General features: G+C 40.1%; 1 protein-coding gene across 4 annotated transcripts in view; it reads right to left on the reverse strand.

Annotated features, from left to right (window-relative positions):
* The window catches only part of LOC133096944 (TRPM8 channel-associated factor 1), a 45746-nt gene that overhangs the window by 12694 nt on the left and 7552 nt on the right, over nt 1–25500 (reverse strand). For 2 of the 4 annotated variants that reach the window (XM_061198853.1, XM_061198855.1), the window contains exons 1-2: nt 16915–17062; nt 7493–8126 (exon numbers count right to left, since the gene is read on the reverse strand). In XM_061198853.1, the coding sequence (XP_061054836.1) occupies nt 7493–8112 (620 nt within the window). In that variant the 5' untranslated portion in view covers nt 8113–8126; nt 16915–17062. Of the gene's footprint in view, nt 1–7492; nt 8127–14812; nt 15140–16914; nt 17063–25500 lie in introns of those variants that run through there. The other 2 variants (XM_061198856.1, XM_061198854.1) reach the window with 2 other exon arrangements.

The following is a 25500-nucleotide window of genomic DNA, read 5'->3' on the forward strand; positions in this document are numbered from 1 at the left end:
AAGGTATCACCCTGAAAGATGACTCTCCACCTCCTTGAAGCACTAGCCATTAAAATCATTCAACTAGCTGTTCTTGCTCTGATTCCAAATTTACCAAACAACCTTGTGATAATAATAGTACTTCCCAGGATCATCTGCCTAAAGAAAGAAAGTCACTGGCCAGGACAATCAAAATCTTCTATTTTTTTGTGACATTTATATTTCTCTAGCAACATCTTAGTGTATCTTTAATTTGCTGATTCTAAAGCAAAAAACATTTGTTTCTAAATTTAAGTACTTTATGCATACAAAATTAAATAGAAAATATTTTAGTTCTTTTTTTTTTTAATAGCTCTTTATTGAAGATGTGGCACATATATACAATGTAATATTACTCAGCCATAAAAAGAAACGAAACTGAGTTATTTGTAGTGAGGTGGATGGACCTAGAGTCTGTCATACAGACGGAAGTCAGAAGAGAAAAACAAATACCATATGCTAACGCATATATATGGAATCTTTAAAAAAAAAAAAAAAGGTTATGAAGAACCTAGGGGCAGGACAGGAATAATGACACAGATGTAGAGAATGGACTTGAGGGCTTGGAGTGGGACGGGGAAGCTGGGGTGAAGTGAGAGTAGCATCGACATATATATACTACTGAATGTAAAATGGTTGGTGGGAAGCAGCAGCATAGCACGGGGAGATTAGCTCAGTGCTTTGTGTTTTAGTTCTTATCATGAGTTCTGTTCATAAATATCATGCAATTAATTGTTTTACAAGTGTAGTCAGTGAAGAGGTGATTTACATTGGTATCAAGGTTTATACATTAGCCTGTTAAGACAAGATGAGCAATACTGAATGTGCAAAGTTGAGACCCAGACACTGCATCACTAGCAGGACTTCATCAGCAGGACCCTAGATGCTCCCTGCTGAGCCGGGAGCATCGTCAGAGACCTGTCTGTTATTTCTGACAGCCATGGCTTATGTGCAGGGGGAGATAAATAATTGTTTCATAAAAAAACCTGAATTGGATTTTTACTTTTCTTTTCCCTCTCTGTTCTGAAATGAAACAAAAGTTATTAAAAAAAGACAATAAAATCATGATAGCACTAGAGTCACTATATTTCAAGAAGGGTGCAATCAGCAAGCTGGGACAGGAGGAATTTATAGGAAATATAAATCAAATGAAATCAGATTGATCAGAAACCAAGATAACAGAAGAATCTGTAACTGCACATATGTGAAAGAGAAGATCAAGAAAACAAGAGAACAGGGATTAATCATCATTTGTGAAAACAGCTATCCTTCCTTGCCTTGTTCTCAGTCTCAGGGTATTTCACCATTAAGTATGTTCTTAGCTATAGGTTTTTCAAAGAGGACTCATCACACTGAAGGAGTTCCCTTTTATTTCTAGTTAGCTGAAATTTTGTCATGATTTGACACTGAATTTTGTCAAAGGTTTTTTTTGTCTGTGTACATCTATTGAATATATATGGTGTTTCTCATTTATTCTGTATTAACAGATTAATTTGATATTTGAATGTTAAACCAGCCAAGCATTCCTAGAATAAGCCTTACTTGGTCATGATGTATTATCCTTTTTATATATTGTAGTCTACTTACAATATTTTATTAAGAATTTTTGCATCTATGTTCATGAGGGACACTGTTCTGTAGTTTTCTTGTCTTGCAATGTCTTTTTCTGGTTTTAGCATCAGAGAAATAATGTTTTAATAAGTTACAAAAACTTTCCTCCCCTCTTATTTTCTGAAAGAGTTCATGTAGAGTTAGCATCAAAAAAGATACGGTCCAAACTGTAAGCAGTGATTACCTCTGGGAAGAATTAGTAAGAGGCAGAGGTGGAGGCCGAAGATCTTTCACTTCTTACTTTGTATACTTTGGGACTATTTCTCTTTTTTCCAGTAAGCATATATTTTGAAATTGAAAAAAGGAAAATGTGCATAAAAAGGAAAAGAAAACTGAATTGTGACTTAGCATTTCTCTTCTAAAGTGGCATATCTTCCCACTTGAATTCACTCTCTAAAAACTTCTAATTTATTTTGTGAGAACCAGTTAATACAATTCTACTATACATGGCTAGGACTGTAGTAAGCAGCTCAGAGTTAGGTAGGTATGCCCACCCCATCTCACAGGGCCATGACCCTGACCAACATCTGCAGTTAGCATTCTATCTATCCTAGCAATGACCTCCAAAGACTTGTGGATCCTTGTTACAAATAAGCTTATTAATATCTGTTCAGATATTTTTGTTTTCCAAACTACTTGGGGAGTCATATACATGTTGATTATCTTCAGGAATTTGGCAGTTTTCTTGTTTCATTTCGGCTCATTTGAAGTAAATAGTCAATTTTCAAAATCCTGAAATCTTCATAATCTGAAATTCAAAAGACTTTTCTATATAATATCCCTTGGCCATCTTTCAAAATGAAGTGGAGATGTCTATATACATATATATATGTGTGTGTATCTATCTATCTATATATATATGGCATCAATTTATATGACGTTTGCCAATTCAGGTTTCACAGGGATGTTTTCAAGACAAGGAATTTGGAGCATGTGGACATTTCAGAGCATGACCACTGTTCGACATGCTTTTCTCTGCATCTCTGATGACCGTGAATATACAGGGATTACTGAAGACTGAAAACCAATCTCAATGGAGTAATAGCTGAAATGAGGTCAAGGACCTTCTACTCCAGCACTTCACATTTAGGGGGAGAAAGAGAGTTGAAAGCACACGCTAAGGTCACAGCGTGCAGTTGCTGGCAGCAAGCCCAGGTTTCCAGGTTCTACTGAACCTTGATATCACAAGCCCTCTTCCTACAACAGTTACTTGGTTTCTGTGATTTCCTCCAGGCCTGGTTATTGGAGACGTTTCTGCTCTTCTAATTCTCAGATCTTTGGAAATCATTTTTTTGAAATAAGAAATAAAGCCTGAGACATCGCATATACCGAATAAATTGCTGGCTAAATGAATGGATGAATGAACACACATAGAACTAGAACTCTAACAGAAGCCTGAGATTTGTGTTAAAATGAGACAAGGGCCTTCTTATCCAAAAAACAGAGCTAACTATTGTGGTGGGTTCTCCCCAAACCTCCCTCAGATTGGTTATCTAATGATATGTTTAATCAGCATCAAGTCCCTTTATTGGTAAAGCCAATTCAGTGTCTAGTCCCTGTTTTGTTAAATGTAGAAAGAGGGTAAAACATGGCAATCCATCATGATGCTGCTGCCTCAGTTTGGTGGATGAAGTAGGAAAAATACCAGTTAAAATATCAATAGCTTATACAACTGGAGGAACGTACATGACTTGGGGCAAAGCAGCATAATGATGGCTGCCAAGTAATTTTCAATGTTTGGAAATGATATTCATGACCTCATACGCTTACATTACCACAGCCTGAAGGCTGATGTCAAAATAATTAAAGTGTTTTAGGTACTTTGAACATGTTTCTTAATTCATTTAATCCTCACAACCACCCTTAAAGGTAGTCATTATTAATCCTACTTTAGAGATGAGGCTTACTTATGGCTCAAGGTCTTACAGCAAGCACCAGACAGAGCTTGGGAACATATTAAATTTGGCCTCCACTAAAATCTGTGCTTTTCCCAGTAGATATGAAATCTCTTACTAGAATCCTGAGTCTTGAAATGAGGCTGTGTTTATGACAATGGATCCAGTGTTTGTTCAAATGAAATACTTAATAGAAAGAAGGTGGGACTGGTTCTGCATTTAAAGTACAATAGCCATTGCCCTCAGATCTGGAGATACAGTGAAGACCTCCGAGGATAAGCGGATGGAAGATTAGAAATTGTTCAGGGAACAGAGTACAGGCGGTGTGGTCATACAGACAACATGGTGGCTAGTGCTCTAAGTGCAGATCATGGTGCCTTCCAGGCAGGAAAGTGAGGGCAGTGACTATGAGACTTGTGTCCTGATATCTGCAGGTATTCTCACCAGGCTAAAAGTAGATTATCTGGTTTTATTACTTAGGGTTTTATTTTTCCATCATAAAAGTAGTAACTTCTTCTGATAAAAATTTGATTCATCTTGATAAGACCTGTGGACAGTTTATTCTTAGAAGGTTCATCCCAGTATCTTATTTTAGTAAGAAATGTGCAAGTAGCAAGGTTAAAGCTATCTTAGTTCACACTCGCATGTTCAAATGTGGGTTTAAAAATAAATAGCAAGATATTTGGGCAGAGTAACTAAACCCACAGGGGCTTTCAATGTGAACCTGACAGCCTATGATGGAAATAATCTTCCTTCTTGAATTCTAATAGAAGCATGTTGGTATCTAGTATTGCTGAAAATGCATTGATGATATGTTATACAGTATTACATAATTACAAGAAGACTTAAGAAAGATCCAAATCTTCAACAGTAGGCAAATGATTAAATAAATGAGGTATATACACTGGCATTTGCATAAAATGAATCAAGTATAATTTTAAAGATTACATAGAATGAAAAATGTTTATGAGCAGAATTCAAAATAGCATGTATACTAAGATGACGAGGGAGTAAAATTATGAATGAGTGGGGAAAATAATGTGCAAAGGTGCAAAGAGTTGTATTGTGGGTTTATGATTTAATAATTTTAAAATGAAAATAAAAAAATAAGAGATCCAGCAATGCTGAAAAAGTAATCTAAAAGAGTATCCAATGAAGAAGAATCATAATTCAAAAGTACAGTTGACCCTTGAACAACATAGGTTTGAACTGTGCAGGTCCACTTCTACACAGGGTTTTTTTTCAGTACTAAATACCACAGTACTGCACGTTTCGCAGTTGGTTGAATCTGAGGATATGGAACCGAAGATACAGGGGGCCTACTATACGTTATACGTAGATTTTCAACTCTGTAGATGGATGACCCAAACCCTCAAGTTGTTCAAGGGTCAACTGTATTGGCAACACTGCATGTGCATGTGTGTGTGCATGTTTCAGAAATATTAGAAAGGAAAGTGAAAAAAAAGTGATTAAGAGAGTTAGAATTTTAAAAATATTTTCTGCTTATTAAATAAAAAAGCATTTGTGTGTCATAAAGATGTGGAAGATTTTTAATGTGATTTCTGAATTGCATGTGAAGCAAGGTAATGAAATATATGCCTTCTTAAAAAATTTGATAGGAAGTTTGAAAATTAAAGTTTATAACTGAAAATCATCTATCAGTATCCCACAATCAAGAGATCTACCTATTACTGATATTTTGGGCTTTCTTCTTATGTAATATTTTCTACACATAGCTATATTTTTTTTTTAACAAAATTGGGAACATATTGAACCACAATTAGTATCCTATTTTATTTCACTTAATAGTATCCTCAAAGATTTTTCCCTTGTCCTTAAATATTCTTGGAAACATAATATGTTTAATGGTTAGTTAATAATCCATTGTATAGTGTTCTATAATTTATACTCTTCCCAATAACAAATAATGCTGAATTGCAATCCTTATACATGAATCTGATTATATCTCAGTTTATTTTTTAAAGTCCTATTTTGACAAATATATTTTCAAAGGTTAATTGAGATTTAATTTACATAAAGTAAAATTCACACAATTTAGGTTTATAATTAATGAATTTGGATAAATGTATAGTTTGGTAACGACCACAACAGGAGGCGGGAGAAAGATAGGTTGATGTTGACCTTTCAGCATTGTTTTGATTTTTTGAACTCTGTGATTATATTACTTTGTAGAAGGAAGGAAATAAGGGATGAGCAAGGGAGAGGGAAGGAGAAAGGGAAGGAGGGTTGGATGGAACGCACATACTGGGTGCTTGAGAGCTAATATTAAGGAAACTGCGGGGTGAGGAGGAGAGGTTTTTCTTTTCTCTTTTTCCCTACTCATCTCAACCTATGCATAGGTGTTTCTTAATGTAGATAAGTTAAGAAATGTATATACGTGACACACACACACAGACACATATATTCTCTTGTACCTTTTCCTTCTCTTCACTTCATCTCAGCCAATTAACTTAGGAAATCACTGCTGCCATCTTCAATCCATCCACAAGTCAAAAAATGACCCTCATAACATATAAGTAATTCTATGATATACCTACCTGCACAAGCACAGAGTCAAGAGTTGCGATGCAGTCTTACCTAGTGAATAACCGATGCTAATGACCCATAATCTCCACAGGAGATTCTATGCACTTCCCTTATTAAGTCTGATTTTTCCTCCTGCGTTAGCCTTCAAGTTGATTTCCCACGTGCACGCATGCACACACACACACACTCACACGATTTAACCAAAAAGAAAAAAATTCAGATTCAGTGATGATGAGATGATGATATAGGCATAGCCAAAGAAAAAAGAGGTATGATTTTGATAGAGAAAAACATCTTTTAAGGCAACTAAAGGATTACGCTGTTAAGAAATAGAACTATGCCCAAGTTTTACCTTCCTGTTCCTTAGAATGAAGATCACTAGTAAGCTGAAGTTTGATCAATCTGATCAGTCACTGTGCCTCTGAACAACTCTTTCCTCATTGCACATATGAGAATGGAGCTGTGGGGTGTTCCAGGAGTTACATGCCAAGGAGAGGCCACAGCTCATCCCCTAAATCTCTGTACTAACCCTGGTGTACCCTCCTCACTCAGCTCTACCTCATTCTGCTCCCACTGGACAGAAATACCAATGCTCTTTGCTCCAAGGATGCTGAGAGTTTTCATGCACAATACAGGGCGTGGCCTGGTGTGATTTTTCTACTTCTGGGACTACCCCAGCTGCTCATCTCTCTCTTCATCCATCCAATCATCCATCCAACACATGTTTACTGAGCACCTACTAACCTGCTCCATGTTCAGCACCATATGTGGTGCTGGAGCACAATGTGAAGGGAACAGGCTGGGCAAGGCCCTCAAAGAACTTTCTGTGTAGCCTATCTCGGCACCCATCAGCTGCCTCCTTCATCCTCCATCAGCAGGTCTTTTGCTTCCAGAGATAAAAATCATCTGACTCCTAGATTTAAGATCTAGCACACAGAACTTGTGCCATCTTTCTGGTATCTCAACTTCTAAATCCTCTAGTTTTTATTTCCATCCTAACCCTATCTGGCTGGACATTTCAAAACCTTTCGCACAGCTCTCTAGACTTTGTCTTACTGGACCCCTCATGTCCGTCTTCCTTTTCCTTACATTTCAGCTGCAAGCAACCTTCACCTGTCACCTTCCTGGATTAGTCATGTGAACCCCGGGATTCAGCAATATATTTTACTAAACAAGATGCTGGGGGACATCATGGTCACTAAGATGTTTCTCCCCTCAAAGAGCTAAGTGATCTGGTCTGAGGAGGCAACAGGGATCCTGCCCCTCCTGCGCCTCAGGGTATTTTAATACTCTGGTTGATTTACGGCGAATCCACGTTGAGTGCCAAATTCTCTTCTGTTAGCCTGGAAGTAGCCTGAAGACAAGAAGCACCTTCTGCTTTTTAACCTGGGACCAACTCCCCACTGGGGTAATGCACTCACCTAACTAAGACTGGGATCTTGGGCATCTTCTTAGAGACTTTAAAGAAACTCGTGTCCCCTTTATTGTCGGTGAAGTACACGCCGGCCACGCTGGTCACAAGGTTCCCAGGGAACGTGAACAGAACCCTTTCATCGTCGCCCTGGTTGGCCCAATCCCAGGCTTGGCCTCCAATTAGCAAGCCCCCTCCACGTTTCATGAACTTGACCAACTTTTCAGTCATGGTTTCGCTGTAGGCATCAATACAGTAAACCCCCAGGGAGTCTTTCACTTCTGGTTCAACCTTTGCCTCTACACCAGAGCCCTCAAGGATTTTGGCCAGAGGTGCCAGGGATGGGTGTATACCAACAGGAGCCCCAGGGGAAGAGCAAAGCCAACCCACTGCATTGAGGAGAAAAGGAGTGAGCTGGGCCTCCACCAAGTAGTCCTCGTGGGACACCACCACCAGGCGGCCTCGGCCATAGGAAGAGGCAGCAATGAGGACCTGGCCCATGTCATTCACCATCACCGGGAAGGAGGCCTCTCCAATTAGAAGCAGTTCACATGGGATGGCATCTTCGGGGACATCCCAGCTTGTCACTCCATTCATAAGGGCCTCAAAGGCAGCAGACGGAGTCGCCATGGCTGGATCGGCTTCTGCAGAGAGGAAAGCAAAGACTCAGCCTGGTGAAGAATGGATAAACAAACAAACAAGCCAAGAGTTCACTCCTCCACTAGCTGGGGCAATTCTTCCCATTAAGCAGATGAGACCGACACTGTGAACTGACTCAAGCACTCATCAGGGCCGTCAGTGTCTCCAATCCAGGAGACCCTGTTGTGCCCTGTCAGCTAACATTCTCATGGTCAAACTAAACAAGCTCGACATTTTGCATCACAGAAGGAAGCAAACGAAGTGAAGAATTCGGGCAGAATTGCGTCTCCAAAGACATATATTTAAGTACTAATTCCCAGCACCTGTGAGTGTGATCTTATTTGGAAATAGGGTCTTTGCAGATGTAATCAAGTTAAGGTGTGGTCATACTGGATTTGAGTGGGCGCTAATCTAATGACTAGTGTCCTTATAAGAAGAGGATATTTGGACACAGACACAGGTACACAAGGGAGAGACACACAGGCTATGAGAACATGTAGGCAGAGATTGGGGTGATGTCTCTATAAGCCAAGGAATGCCAAAGATTGCTGGCACACACCAGAAGGTAGGAGAGAGGCATGGAACAGATTCTCCTTCAGAACTTCCAGAAAGAACCAAACCTGTCAACACTTGGATTTCAAACTTATAAGCCTCCAGAACTGTTAGAGCAGGGGTCCCCAACCCCTGGGCCGCGGACCACCACCGGTCTGCAGCCTGTAAGGAACTGAGCCACAAAGCAGGAGGTGAGCGGCGGGTGAAGCTTCATCTCCCACTCCCCATCGCTCCCCATCTCTCACATTACCGCCTGAACCATCCCCGCGCCCCCCGCCGCCCGTCCGTGGAAAAATTGTCTTCCACGAAACCGGTCCCTGGTGCCAAAAAGGTTGGGGACCGTTGTGTTACAGAATACATTTCTGTTGTTGTAAGCTACCCAGTTTGTGGTACTTTGCTGCGGTAACCAGTGGAAACCAACGCAGTGGTGTAGCACGTTATCTCCCCACCCCCACTCCTCCCCATTCGGCTTCCACACTGATCGTATTAATCTCAGCTTGGGGCCAGAATTTCAGTCTGAAAAATCTGGGTCCTCATAGAGGATTCTTTGGTCACAGTCATAGGCTGGGTAAGAGGAAAGCAGAAGTCCTCTGGCTTGAGTCCAGGTCCCAGACAATCAGAAGCAGAGGTTAACAATTTATGAACTTACGGCAGATTCTTACTTGCACCTGGACATAGCAGAGAAAGGTGTGTATGTCTGTGGATGCGTACTCACAAAAACCCTCTGCTTCTTCACCATGAGCTCCCTGCTTAAGGTCTCTCTGCAGTCTGAACTCCTCTATATGCACTTCACTGAAGCACTTCCCTCAAGGACAGACGTGTTTAATAGTCAGGACATCCAGGCCTCACTGACCACTCGGTGGGTCTGGACAATGCTGCTCTCCTGGTCCTTGAGGCTATTACCACCTCTAACCTTACGGCCTGAGCCAAGCTCATCATGTGTAACCTCTCAAACCGCTTCATTCCTATCCTTCTCTTCCCTCTTCTGAAAATGCAGATATTCTTTAGGTGTTTGTCTCTGACCCTTACTGCTTTTTTCCCTGTGAAAGAATATGCTCACTCAAGGTACTACGGCAAAGCAATTCCGAGCTTAGGCTCTGGAGTTAGGCTGAACTTAGCTTCCTCGTTCATTAAGTAGGGATAATACTATCTACCACATAGGATTGTTCTGAAGATTAAAGGAATAGCATAGGTTAAGTGCCTTTCCATTATGTATTACATATGGATCTATAGATGTAGATATATACGTGTTCAATTATTATATATATATCTTTGCTTAAAATTACTTGGTTAAGAATAAGCTATTTAAGTATGTGCAAAATAGGGAATTATTATAAAGCGAAAAGAAATCTAACCTGATGTTAGATTTTACCAACACTGGATTAAGCATTTATTGACTCTGATTTTACAGGTTTCATATTTTGGAGCCAGTACTAATACTGATGATTATATTTTGTTCTCAAGGATTTCTATGGGCCCTTGGCAGAGGCCTTCTCTGTGCCTTCCCCAGGCCACAGATGCAAAGGCCCTGGTCCTGACATAAGTAATAAACTCAAGACCCCTACTGAAAGCACACTCTGCCATTTGTAACTGTCTCTAAAACTAAAGTGTCTTAAATTTATTATTTTCCCTCCAGGTTAGCTCCTCTTGGGTAAAAACATAAGCTCGAGGTCCCTAGTTGTTAAAGAGGGTAACCTCCACCCCAGAGAACTATTGAGAAGATACAATCAGCAAACAGTTGGTTAATAAGAATCTGTCACGTCCCTGGCTCCTCCTGGGGTCCACAAATAGCCAGGACAGCAAACGGCAAGGAGTCACAGTTGTGTCCTTTCTCTCTTCTGCTCCATATCCAGCTGGTCACAATGTCGTTCGTCCTTCATGGTTTCCAATCACACTGCCGTTCACCTAGTTTGGGTCCTCAGTGATTCATTCCTGGAGTCAATGGACCCAGCTTCTAAGTCACCAGCAACTGTTCTCACCTTTATTCTTCTACAGCCACTGATTGTATTATTTCCCAGAAAAGAACCCCCCAGAGCTTCGCCTTTGCCCCCAGGGGAAAATCGGAGCTTCCTCTTGGGGTTTAAGGCCTCCAGGGCTGGCTGCTTCTTACTTTCCAGCATATCTCTTGCAGTTTCCAGGATACTTGGCCTTCCTGGACATGCCCTGCTTTCATTCTAGGTTCTCTTTCCATTCTCTTTCTTCCTGTTCCCTCTCCCACATCTTTCAAGCCACTGAAATCCTACCTTTCTAAGAGAAGATATTCACAGAAAAGGAAACTTAACTAATCTATGAAAATATGCTCAATATCACTAATCAGGCAATTGAAATACAATGTACGTTGCCCATAAGATTGTCCAGAAAGAAGGGGGCAAAAAAGAAAGAGGAAGAGAAGGAGGAGGAAGAGGAGGAGAGGAAGGTAAAGATAATAATGTCCAATGTCCCAAAGGCTATGGAAACACTAGCACAGTCTGTTAGAAGGACTGAGAATCTGAAAGCAATCTGACAGCGGCAACTCAGTTTCAAAGGTGTGCCCATCTTAAGATCAGCAAGCCTGCTAATAACCTTTCTTACAAAAATAAGAACAGCAGTATTAAAGATATATGCACAAGGATGGTCACTGCCAAACAAAACTACAAATGGAGATAGATGAGTGAAAACCTAGACAGGGAGATAGATAGATGACAAACAATATTTCCTAGAACCATTTTTGACTCCCGTGGGTACAGGATCTCTAACCCAAAGTCACAGCTACCCAACTTCCATGTATCCCCCGGATAGGCCATGGCACCGAACCTGAGACCCTGGGGCACAACCCCCGGGCGGCCGCCCATACACACGCTGTAAACAACTGCCATGCTGCCGCCAGCGGTGGTACTCCAAACACACCTAGAGCAGGGAGCTCGTAGTTCTGTCTCACTAGTTGTGCTCTGAGCTAGTTCATGGGAGAAGAAATATCTGGAGAGAAGTGACGAAGGGATGCACAGGTGGCCTGGAGATTTGAAAAGTAGGGGACAAGGGAGAAGAGGGGTGCTTTTCCTGCTGAGTCTCCCCCCTGGTTCCTGGGCTTGACGGGTGGCCTGAGGTGAGTGGGGTTTGGGTGGAACCACCTGAGCGCCCTTCTCTCTGCCGGTTTTCCTTGTTCCTGCACCGTGAGTGAGGCTGCCCTGTCAGCCTTAGTCTGATAGCAAGGCTCTGAGTGTGGCAAGACAAGCTTTGAGAAGGAGAATGCTTGAGAAAAGCATGATAATCTGTATTACAGAATATCACGAGGCTTTTATAAAGAACAGCGTTAAACCTATTTTTCTTCTACCTAGAAGAATGTCCTAGATCTATCTGAAGTGAAAATTTCAAATTGCTATAATATGTAGGACAAAAACCCACCTTTGTATGGATGAAAATACTAACAATAGTAGTACTAGTAATTTTAGTAGTAGTGACGACAATATAGTGCTTACCAGGTTGCAGGCATCATTATAAGTGCTTTACATACATTATTTAATCCTGACAATAAACCTATGAGGTATGTACTATCACTATCCCAATTTTAAAAATGCACAAGACCAAAAAACAAACAAAACAAAAAACCTGATGGCCAGAGAACTTGTTACTTGCTTAAGTCACATAGGTGGTAAGTGGATCCTTCAATCAAACCCAGGAAATCTAGCACTGGAGTCCACGTTCTTAAGTACCAGAAATACATAAGCCTGTTACTAGGATTTTATATAAACAGAAAACTATGGAGGCCACATTTCAACAAGCTAACACTGACTGCATAGGAAAGGAAAAGGTGAAAAGTATTCTTTCTCTTTATATAAGTCTGCACAACAATCCTCTGAATTGTTGCATGTATTGCTATTACAATTAAAAATAGCACAGGTAATATAAATTCAATCAAGTAAACACATTAAATGATTGAATATATAAATGATTGGATTCATCAACTGATCCTATCTCACTCATTCTAAAATGTCTTCCTTCATCTCCCAAGTTGTGCATTTGTCCACCAATAAATGTGAATTCCTCCTCTGTGGAGGTTTCCTGAACTTTGTAGCTGGTTCTGTCCCCATTTTAACCAGCTATCAATGACTCCCACACTCGATTTTTCAACCAAATGCTTCTTCTTTGTGCCCGAATCCCTGTTTGCCCTCCTAGCTTGGTGAGCGCAGATGGACATAGCCTGGGGGAATCAATTATTTCTCCCCTTAAGTTCTTCATCCTTGGTTCTCCTCTGTGGATCCTGCTTTCTCTCCCCAGGCCCGCTAACTAATGGAACCCAAGGCACTTCGGGGGTAGAAGGCACCTCAGGCACGACCTGTAACTCAGGGAGAGAGCTTTACAGATCCCTTACCCCTTCCACAAAGAGGCCCCATGGTACCTAAACGGGGTCTCCCTTTAAGAGACGTATCTAGAAGGGAAGAAGGGTAGTGGGCCTGCCTTGGATACTGCACCACATCCTGCACTGTAGCTTGATTTGAAACCCCCAAAGTAGAGTAAGTATCTGAGGTCAGGGGACGTGTTTTATCTATCTTGATTCCCCAAAAGAATGAAGAGGTGCTCCACGGATGGACGACTGAATCATGGATGTGGATGTAAGGGCAAACCTGGGATCAATTCTTCAGCATATAGCTACTTGGGCCTTGAAAAATGATCCATATCACAGACACCCAATCCTATAGGTCTTCTTGTCTTCATGCCTTTTTTTCCACGAACGCTTTGTTTATTTTTCCTTATATGTCCAGTATCTTTTCCAATGTCCACCATCTTCTGTTAATAGTAGCCAGAATTGGGGTGGGTTCATACCAGCCCAATCTTACTTATTTTTCACTTAAAATGGTTTAATTCATACATTTAAAAGAATATGTAATGCACGTGGAAGAATTTGGATGGTAAAATAATAATAAAACGATTTAAAAATTAAACAAACTTCCATATACCAATCACCCAGCTTAAAAAACAGACCGTTACTAACATCTTTGAAGGCCCTCCAGAATCAATTCCTCCCCCCATCCCCATAAAAATAGGCATGATTCAGAACTTTGCTTTTTCTATTCCTCTAGTTTAATCTTAATGCGCTCCCTTCTTAATTCCTAAGTTCCCCCTGGGCTCTCTGTCTTTCTATCACTCATATTTGCTCACTTCTCTCACTAGGTAAATCCCAGGAAAATAGCATAATGGAGGAGTATGAGCCCATGAGTGAGACCTGAGTTAAAAAAAAAAAAAAAATCCAGGTGTTGCCTCTTACTGGCTGTTGATCATCCGGCTTCAGAGGGTGTCCTATCAAATGGACAATATGGGAGAGGGCCGGCCTTGACTCCGAGGGGCTGTCAGGACTAAGTTCTGGTGTGGGATACCCCTCCCTCCTTTCCTCTCCAGGCCCTCACCAGGCCAGACTTTCCTCCCCAGGCCCAGAGCCAGTCTGCAGAGGGCATGTCGGTGACGTCAGAGGAGTGGAGAGGGGGCTGAGGTGGGGGGAAGCAGCAGAGGGAGGGGTGAGAGGAGGGAAGACAGCGGAAAAGCTCGCGTGCGTTGGCAGGGAATTCTCCAGGCCCGCTGGCACGGAGGTCTGGGTGGGTTGGAGGTACACAGACCATCGGCCCCTCTTAGATACACACACACACATCCCCTAGTCTCCGTGGGGGCAATGCAAGTGGGCGAGGGATCTCAGTCCCAGAGAGTGTTTGCAAAGATCAAAGGGCAGTAGGACAGAAGTGATGCTCTATCACCAGCTCCCTGTGTGACCCTGAGCAAGCCCTGCCACCTCCCTGGGCTACGGTAGTCTCACCCGATAAAGCTGCGAATTAAATGCTGTTTCTCTAGGCCATGTTTGTGCGTAACTCGACAACACAAAGCAATTAAACAAACATCAGATGTTAGAACCCCAAGAGGAGGAGCAATGCGGCAGGAGGGATGCAGAGCCAGAGAACAGAGAACAATCTCTCACAGGAAGGCGGACACAACAGCGAGGGATTGTGCCCCTATCTGGGAACCGGCAACCCTGCCGCTCGCCGGGGCCCGCAGGTCCGCCCGCGCCCCCCTCGCGCCCCCTCGGCCTCCGGCACCGCCCTCTCCCTACCCGAGCTCAGTCCACGGCCACCCGCCCCTTGTCCAGCCTGCGGGGCATTCGGAGAGGGCCACTCACCAGGTCGCCCTGCAACTTCCAAGGCGGCAGCTGGAAGAAGGAGGGCTGGAGGCAGAGGGAGACGCAAGGTTCTGCGGGGAAGGGGCGTCCCTGCAAGCGGCGCAGGGCGAGCGAGCTGGGCGGAGACGGAGCCGGGGGGTGGGGGCGGGTTCCGGACTAGTCTCCTCCTCCCCGCTTCCTCCTGGGCGGGACCGCGACCCCGAGGGGCGGCGCTTGGCAGGGAACAGCACTTCTTTGTGTCGCCGGCCCTGTCGCCTTGGCATTGCGGTGGCCCCCAATCTGGCAGTGGGGACGGCCGTCTAATTAAAGACAAAACTTCTCTGACTAGTTATTAGTAAAGGAAATGGCTGAACAAACCATAGGACACAGTCTACAGAGTATTATTCAATTCTCATGAAGAGGTTAGATCTCCATTTCGTTGGAGGAATGTACTTGACATATTGCCTAGGGAAAAATAAAAATTGTAGAAATTGTTGAATATGCTTTCATTTTCATAATAAAAAACATCCCTCCATATATTTATATTATGGTGGTGAAAAGATAGCTACATCTCTACCCTACCTGCTAATATTAATTTGAGGAATAGCGCAGGGCAACTTTTATATAGCGCTGCATCATTTGCACTGTTATTTGTGTTGTTTTGTAAATTAAAAATAAGATATTTCAAGCAAACAATAGGTGGCTAAAATTTATTCTTCTGTGTACTTTTCAAATCCTCTTTCTTTCCTAAAGTCCTTTCTGAAGACCAGTTGACAGTTGCTCCTCCCTTCTCGGAATTGCAAGTTCCTACTTTGTGTGGTGACTTCACCTAGCTCAGGTGCTACGGTAGTATAATGTAGGATAATGGTTAGGAACTCAGACTGTCACCAGATAACCTGGATTCAGATCTTAGTGCTATACTTTACGGGCTGAGTGACTTTGCACAAGTTACTTAATTCCTCTGTGCCTCGGCTTAAGCCTGGTGAGTGAATACAAAGTTCTTAGATCCATGTCTGGCATATACAGTAAGGCTGTATGACTACTTGTTAAATAAAATAAATATTCCGGTCATCCTAAGATTTAATAAATATGTTTCAAGAAAATGCACACTTTTTCATCTTGACTAGGATTCTGGTCCAAATCCAAGTCATATTTCCTTTCTCCATCTCCCTTCAATCCCCTTTCCCCAAATTGAATCATATGAGCAATATTCAATAGGAGCATGTGGGCAGGTGAGCTCACTGGCAGGGTTTACATAGAGGAAATGCCAGGAACAGAAATCAAGAGGACCTGAATTCAGGATCCTGCTCGGTGAAGGAGTGATGGCCAGGATGTCTTTTATCTTCTCCAGGGGTCAGGGTCCTCTGATAAACAAAGAGGGCTGGTGACTTGCTTGCTAAGACCCTTTTGGGTCTGAAATGCCAAGACTAGTAGCACCAAGGTAAAACCCTGAAACATTGTTTCATGAACAATTTAAAATTCAAAACAAAAATGCATATACTGCATACATAAAAATAAATAATAGAAGGACAAAAATATACATGGGAGGGATACAACCTAACTTACCTCTCAGGATGGTGGCATGAGACTTGGTGGGGAAAAGGTTTTAAATGTCAGATTTTGTTTCTTAAAAAGGAGGAGAGACACACACAGAGGGAGAGAGGGGGAGTGATGTTGAGAGAGAAAGAGGGAGCTGAAGGAAAGGTGATAAAATGTCAACATCTGATAAATCTGTTATATTATTTTCTGTACTTATCTGTAGCTTTGAAAGATTTTATTATGAAAAATGTTTAGAAAGGGCAAGAATGCATTAGACTTTTGATGGTTGCCTTCCTGGAGGAGAAGAAATACAGAAGTAAAGAAATAAAAGCCAGAGTGGTAGAAAAAAAAGCAGAGCCAGAAACAGACATGGAGAAACCGCAGGGAAACCTCTTTGAAAGACATCTGCCTCCTTAGGCCCAGTTGGTCTCAGACCAAAAACCCGACCACTTTCTCAGTCCCGCTGGGCCCACTCCCCTGGGACCCTGGCCGCGTCCCTCCCTCTCCCAGCCCGGCCGCAGGGAACTCGGTTGGTGCTCCGTGGCCTGCTCTGGTCCCAGAAACCATCTTTGTACAAGACTCACCCGTAGTCCAGCAATAGCCACACCCGCTACTTCAAAGGGGGAAGGGACTCCTCTGCAGAGACGTGACACGGAGACGGGGGCACACAGCCCGGGATTTGAAAATTGGTGGAGGTGGTGGTGGAAGCCGCGGGTAGAGGTGAGCAGCGGTGGGGGTGGGGGAGGGAGAAGGCGGCCGTCCCGGGAGCTGATTGGCTGACGCAGCGGTGGGGGCGGAGCCTGGCTGGCAGCCCCCAAACCGCAGAGGCCCCTCTTTGTGTCAGTTTCTGCGCGCAGATGCCCCCAGCAAATCCAGGACGGAGAACCCCCGCCCCCGCCTCGGCAGTGCGGCGGGGCAGTTTGCGGAAAAAGAAATCCGTGAGACTATTTACCAGCAATCGAGTTGGTGGATAGTGATAGTTCTTTATATAAAATAATACAACTATTTCCAAGGATGTGTTAAATCTATATATATTTGCCAGGAGTTTGGCTATATTTATATTTTTAATAAACATTTAACGTGGTAGTAAAATGGAGAGTTTGCATTTTTGTGCAAATAAATTTAAAAATATTTTTATATGCTTATATAAACACAAATTTTATGGAAGACATACATCAAACTATAAGAATCGGACAGTAAAGAGAAGATTACTTGTATTTTTTCTTCATACATCTCATTAACGTTTCAACGGTTATATTATTTTGTGGTAAAAATAGATAAATTTAATCAACTAAGAATAGATAAAATATCCTTGCTCAAGCAGCTGGTAGTGACCCTTCTATAAATATGATTTCTCCCTGTGTATGGGTTTCTTGAATTTCGTTCCTAGTCCTGACTCATTTTAATCAAGAAAGAGTGGGATGCAACACTTGACTTTTGAGCCAGGATCTGGCTTTATGCCTGACCACGTACTGTCTTGAATCAGCTGTCTGCTCCTCTAGCTTGGTGAGCTCAACATTAGAAACCAGGGTGACATATATACACTACCAAATGTAAAATAGATAGCTAGTGGGAAGCAGCCGCATAGCACAGGGAGATCAGCTCAGTGCTTTGTGACCACCTAGAGGGGTGGGAGGGAGGGAGACGCAAGAGGGAAGAGATATGGGAACATATGTATATGTATAACTGATTCACTTTGTTATAAAGCAGAAACTAACACACCATTGTAAAGCAATTACACTCCAATAAAGATGTTTTAAAAAAAAAAAAGAAGAAACCAGGGTGAAAACCACAGCCCCTTTTTATGGCTGGCCCCAAAGGCCTACAAGATCTGTGGGACCTCTGTATACTGTCCTGTTTCCTCACCCCTCACCCATCACCACCCTGGTCCCTATACGCCGGGTACCGAAGAAGCTGTCCCCAGACCAAACTATTCTCAGGAAGAGACAATTTTAAAGCTTTCTCCCCTAGCACAAAACAGTGTCCAGGCTGGACCTTCCACAGGAATGTGGATTCAAGGTAAAGTGGGTAGGGTACCACACCTTGTACTACTTCAGGGTTTCATTACAACTCCCCAAACTAGAGTAAGCACAAGCCAAGAACTCTCATTCTTCTCCAGATTCTCCACTTCATGTGGCCGTAAACAGGTGCTCCATGATGTCCAATTGATGGTTGAATGGACAAGACAGATGATTGTGGGGTGAGGAAAGCAATCCTAGGATCACTCCTCTATGAAACAAATAGGACCGTGACATAGAAAACTGACCAAATTACAAATTTTCTGTATTGTAAGTTTTCTCCTCATCTTCGTGCTCTTTTAATTTTCTCCCTTAAGCCTTTTGTTTTCTTTTCTATGTCTCCCAAAATTTCAACTGGTTCTATCCTCTCTTTCTCTGTTTCAGACTCCACCTTACTAGCTCAATTATAAATCTTGTATCCTTTCTTATTTCTACTTCCCCTAGAGGTTCTGTTTTACTTTCCAGTTTCTGCCCTGAGTAATAGAGACTGCCATGAAATCCTGAAAGCACTGAAATAACTTTTGAGATATTAAGTTCTGTAGATACTCAGCAACATAGGAATGAATGAAGAAGTTATTAACAGTCCATACTACAAAATGTTACGCAGTTTTTAAAAAGATGAGCTCAAGTCAAACCTTGAGAAATGCTCTCAACATATATTTTCAGTGAAAAATTAATGATCCTACTTTTGTAGGTTTCTGTTTATCTAACAGGAAAAATAAGGATATATTTGGCCACCTCAGGAAGTGGGAAGGGTTGACCAGTAATTTTTTCTTTAGATATTTTGTATTTTTAAAATGTTACAAAAATTATTTTGAAATAAAAAATAAGACTATTCAGTAATACCACTCTTAAGTATATACCCAACAGAAATGCATACACACGTCACCAAAAGACAGGTACTAGAATGTTCAAAGCAGCACCATCCTTAATAGTCTGGAAGCTACCCAAAAGCTACCCTCACTGCTTTCTCCTCCCTAGTGCCACCCCGGCCCTACCTTCTTTTTTTTTTTATTATTTATTTTTTATTTTTTTATTTTTTTAAACATCTTTATTGAAGTATAATTGCTTTACAATGGTGTGTTAGTTTCTGCTTTATAACAAAGTGAATCAGTTATACATATACATATGTTCCCATATCTCTTCCCTCTTGCGTCTCCCTCCCTCCCACCCTCCCTATCCCACCCCTCTAGGTGGTCACAAAGCACCGAGCTGATCTCCCTGTGCTATGCGGCTGCTTCCCACTAGCTATCTATTGTACATTTGGTAGTGTATATATGTCCATGACACTCTCTCACCCTGTCACATCTCACCCCTCCCCCTCCCCATATCCTCAAGTCCATTCTCTAGTAGGTCTGTGTCTTTATTCCCGTCTTGCCACTAGGTTCTTCATGACCTTTTTTTTTTTTTTTTTTCCCTTAGATTCCATATATATGTGTTAGCATACTATTTCTTTTTCTCTTTCTGACTTACTTCACTCTGTATGACAGACTCTAACTCCATCCACCTCATTACAAATACCTCCATTTCATTTCTTTTTATGGCTGAGTAATATTCCATTGTATATATGCGGCACTACCTTCTTTAAACTACTTTTTATTTTTTGGCCGCGCCGAGGCATGTGGAATCTTAGTTCCCCCACCAGGGATGGAAGATGCGCCCCCTGCATTGGAAGCACAGAGTCTTAACCACTGGACCACCAGGGAAGTCCCCTACTTTCTATTATAAGAGTCTTAAATGTTACTTTCAGACTCACAAATATTGAGAATTTATTATCAAAAGGTCTGCTTTAACAGAAACTCTAAAGGATATATCTCAAGAAGAAATAAAATAATCTTAGATAAATAATCTTAGATAAATAATCTGAGATGTAAGACAAAATGGTGAGAGACTTCCAATTCTGTCATTGAGAAAATACCTTGTTTAGAACAACGCTTCCACTAAAAACAGCAATAAAAGTTGGATAAAATGCAGGAAACAAGGGAAGACTTTGAAGAGCAAACAATATAAGCAGGATGAGAGAAGCTACAATCCTGAGGGAAGGAAAACACAGGACATGAACTGCACATTCACTGTGGCTTCTTCTTTTAGGGCATTTTCCAGTTCACAATGCAGGATAACTGAGGCCAAGCAGGAAGTGTCAGCCTTACTGGTTCAAGATTACCAAACCAGTTAAAACTCAAAGCGGTGAAATTTCAGACAAGAAGAAACCTCAGAGAAGTGAATCTAAAAATCTATGTACAAATTCCCCTTAAGTCACTGGCTGACTCCTAAGCTATGCATGCACAGGGAGAGACCCAAAAAAGTTGCAGAAAATAATGGCTAAAATGCCAATCAATTGAGCAGTCATTTCAGTAGCTGTACTAATATGGAAATATGGAGGTCAAGTCCCACCAAAGTAACTGATTTTTATCAACACTATCTGCTTTCAGTTGAGACATGAGAAAAACCATGGCATATGAATAAGAGTAATGCCTGAGAAGTAAGGTCTATGCTCTTGGATAAAGGAAAAACCTGAAAGGGACCAGTTCTAGGAAAGCTTAAAGCTAATCTCTGATAGTATTAAAGTAATCTGCTGGTACTTTATCTGTCCCCCATTCCAGAAAAATCCTCTTTGATAAACAATAACATCAACCAGAACTTTCTGATTTTTCATTCATGATGTCCTGCATCCAATCAAAAATTTAGAAGGAGGCTAAAAATAAGGATGAATTATCAAGAACTCAAGAGAAACAACAAAAAATAGAAACAGACAAGTGGTTCAGACATTTGAGTTCTTAGACAGGGACTGATTTTAAAATAACTGTGATTAATGTGTTCAAAAATAAGAAAAACAGGCTGGAGAATTCCAGTATAGAATTAAAACATAAAATATTAAAATGGAAATTTTAGAAATAAAACATAATCATTGAAATCAGGAATTCAATAGTTGGTTGTAATACCATATTAGACACAAATGACCAAAGAATTGATGAACTGCAACAAGAATCAGTAGAAAGTATCTAAAAATAACACACAGAGGAAAGAAAGGATGCATAAGGAGATGAAAGGATACAGTAAAACTATAATAAGAATTATGAGACATAGTAAAAAGTCTTGACATATGTGTAATTAGACTCCCAGAAGAAAAGGAGAGTGAAACAGAAGCAATATGCTAATAATTAATGACTGAAAATTCTCAAGAGATGAAAAACATCAAAACTCAAATTTAAAAAAACCCCTCCTCATTCCCTAAGCAGAATAAATACAAAGAGAACTACACCTAGGCACATTATAGCCAAATGCTAAGAAACAAATTCAGAGAGGAAATCTGAAAGTCAGCGAGAAATAAAGGATACTTTCCATTTAGAGGAACAATAATACATCTGGCTTTTCAAAAGAAAATGATAGAAACCAGAACACAGTGGTATTGGTTAAAAAAAAAAAAAAAAAAAAGAAGACAATTTGCCAACCTAAAACTCTATGCACAACAAAAATATCCCTCAAAAAATGAAGTCAAAATAAAGACAATTTTAGATAAACAAAAGCTGAGATAATTTGCTAGCATTACAGTATAAAAAGCAGTACTTCAAAATTAAGAAGAATGATCCCAGATGGGAGTACATAACTATAGGAAGGAATTGAGAATACTGGAAAGAGTAAATACCTGGGCAAATATCAATACTGATATTTAAATAAACAAATACATCTTGTGGGATATAAAAGCATAATAAATATACAATAACAATAGCACAGCTGCAAGATGGGGGTTAATGAAGATAAACGGTTTTAAATTTATTGCATTGTTTGAGCCTTACCCATACCCTGACACCAAAGTCAGACAAGGAGACTATAAGAAAGGAAATTACAGACCAACATCCTTGATGAATATAGATGCAAAAATCCTCAACAAAATATTACCAAAGTGAGTTCAACAGTACATTAAAAGAATCATACACCATGATCAGGTGGGATTTATTCCAGGGATGCAAGGATGGTTCAACATCTGCACATCAATAAATGTGCTACCACATTAACAAAATGAAGGATAAAATCATCTCAGCAGATGCAGAAAAAGCAATTGACAAAATACAACTCCCTTCCATGACAAAAAATTGTCAACAAATTGGATATAGAAGGAATGTACCTCAACATAATAAAGGCCACATATGGCAAGCCTACAGTTAACATCACACTCAAGAGTGAAGGCTGAAAGCTTCTCCTCTAGGATCAGGGACAAGATAAGGGGTCCCCCTTTCACTTTTTTTCAACATAGTATTGGAAGTTCTAGCCAGAGCAATGAGGCAAGAAAAAAAAAAGCCATCCAAAATGGAAAGAAAGAAGTTAAATTGTCTTTGTTCGCAGATGACTAACTTCTTTTCTTAAGCTTTTCTATGTATAAATTTGCAGAGACAATTCGACATTATTACTTCTTCCAATCCATGAACAGAATATCTTTTAATTTGTGTCTTCAGTTACTTTCATCAGTGTTTTATAGTTTTCAGTGTACAGGTCTTTTACCTTCTTGGTTAAATTGGTTCCTAAGTATTTATTGTTTTTGATGCTATTGTAAATGGGATTCTTTTTTTAAATTTCCCTTTCAGGAAATTGCTAAATTGCTGTTAGTGTATAGAAACATAACTGATTTTTGTAAGTTGACTTTATATCCTGTAACCATACATTCAACTGATCTCTGACAAATGTGCAAAGCACACACAATGGGGAAAAGATAGTGCCTTTAATAAATGGTGTTGGAATAACTGGATATCCACATGCAGAAAAACGAAATTGAATTCTTCCCTCATACCATATACAAAAAGCAACTCAAAATGCATTAAATACTTAAACATAAGATCTGAAACTGTAGAGCTACTAGAAGAAAACATTGGAAAAAAGCTTAACATTGGGCTGGGAAATAAATTTTTGGATATGACCCCCAAAACACAGGCAATAAAAGCAAAAATAAACAAGTGGGGCTATATCAAACTAAAGTGTCTGCACAGGGAAGGAAACAACAGAGTAAAGGGACAACCCACAGAATGGGAGAAAATATTTACAAACCATACATCCAATAAGGAGTTAATAATATCCAAAATATATGAGGAACTCAAACAACTCAATAGCAAGAAAACAAATAATCCAATTAAAAATAAGCAAAGGACCTGAATAGACATTTTACAAAAGAAGATATTCAAATGGCCAACAGATATACGGGAAAGTACTCAAATCCACTAATCATCATGGAGATGCAAATCTAAACCACAAGATATTACTTCACACCTGTCAGAAGGGCTAATATCAAAAAGAGAAAAAATAACAAGTGTTGGTGAGGATGTGGAGAAAAGGAAACCCTTGCACATTGTTGATGTGAATGTAATTGGTACAGTCACTATAGAAAACAGTATAGAGATTCATCAAAAAAGTAAAATTAGAACTACCATATTATCTAACAATCCTAGTTCTGGTTATATATTCAAAGGACATGAAATCAGTAACTGGAAATAATATCTGCACTGCCATGTTCATGGCAGCATTATTCACAGTAGCCAAGATATGGAAACAACCTAAGTGACTAACAAATGGATTAATGAATAAAGAAATTGTGGCATATATACGCAATGGAATTTATTTAGCCATTAAAAAGAAGGAAATCCTGCCATTTGTGACAATATGGATGAACCTCGAGGCATTATGCTAAGTTTTGAAATAATTCAGAAAGAGAAAGACAAATACTGTACAACTTCACTTATATGTGGAATCTAAAAAAGTTGAACTTATAGAAGCAGAGAGTAGCATGGTCGTTACTAGGAGTTGGCGAGAGGCTGGAAATGGGGAAATATTGAGCAAAGGTTGCAAAGTTTCAGATATGCAGGCTGAATAAGTTCTGGAGCGCTAATGTATAGCACAATGACTGTAGTTAACAATATTGTATTATATACTTCAAATTTGCAAAGATAGTATATCTCAATTGTTCTCACCAAAAAACGGTAAACTATGCAAGGTGATCAATATGTTAATTAGCTTGATTGTGGTAATCATTTCACAATGTATACATATATCTAAACATCACATTGTACACCTTAGATATATGCAAGCTTTATTTCTCAATTATACTTCAATAAATGTTATGAGTTAAGTGTGCTATACTACTAGAATTACTGCTAAGACATTTGACCTAAAACATTAGAACATGTAACTTCCAAATAAGAGAACGAGTAAAATGGGGAATAAAAGAGAAAAAAGAAAGAGTGGTTAGGAATGAAAGAGACAGATAAAGCAGAAAAAATTAAAAGCAAATATAAGATGGTAAAAATAAATCCAATTGTATTACTAATCACAGTAAATATAACTGAATTAAATTATTCATTGATAAGTTATAAATTGTCTAACAAAAATTTTAAAAACCTAGGATTTAAAAAAATACACATAAGTTTATGACATATATGCTGTTTTATGTATTGGTATCTCATTGTGGTTTTTATTTCTTTATTTTTAAAATTTTTATTTTACATTGGACTATAGTTGATTTACAGTGTTGTGTTAGTTTCAGGTGTACAGCAAAGTGATTCAGTTATACATATACATACACCTATTCTTTTTCAAACTCTTCTCCCATTTAGGTTATTACAGAATATTGAGCAGAGTTCCCTGTGCTATACAGTAGGTCCTTGTTGCTTATCTATTTAAAAAACAGTAATGTGTATATGTCAATCCCAAACTCCCAATCTATCCCTCCCCACAACCTTTCCCCATAAATTTGTTTTCTGTGTGTCTGTTCTGTTTTGTAAATACTTTCATTTGTATCTTTTTTTTTTAGATTCCACATATAAGCAATATCACAAGGTATTTGTTTTTCTGTCTGACTTACTTCACTTAGTATGATAATCTCCATGTCCATCCATGTTGCTGCAAATAGCATTATTTCATTCTTTTTAATGGCTGAGTAATATTCAAATGTATATGTGTACTACATCTTCTCCATCCATTCATCTGTCGATGGGCATTTAGGTTGCTTCCATGTCTTGGCTATTGTGAACAGTGCTGCAATCAACACTGGGGTGCATGTATCCTTTCAGACCATGGTTTTCTCTGGATATATGCACAGGAGTGAGATTACTGGATCATATGGTACTGTATTTTTAGTTTTTTTTTTTTTTTTAACTTTTTGGGTTT

Source organism: Eubalaena glacialis, chromosome 8 (assembly GCF_028564815.1).
Source record: "Eubalaena glacialis isolate mEubGla1 chromosome 8, mEubGla1.1.hap2.+ XY, whole genome shotgun sequence".
In the NCBI taxonomy this organism is placed as follows: Eukaryota; Metazoa; Chordata; class Mammalia; order Artiodactyla; family Balaenidae; genus Eubalaena; species Eubalaena glacialis.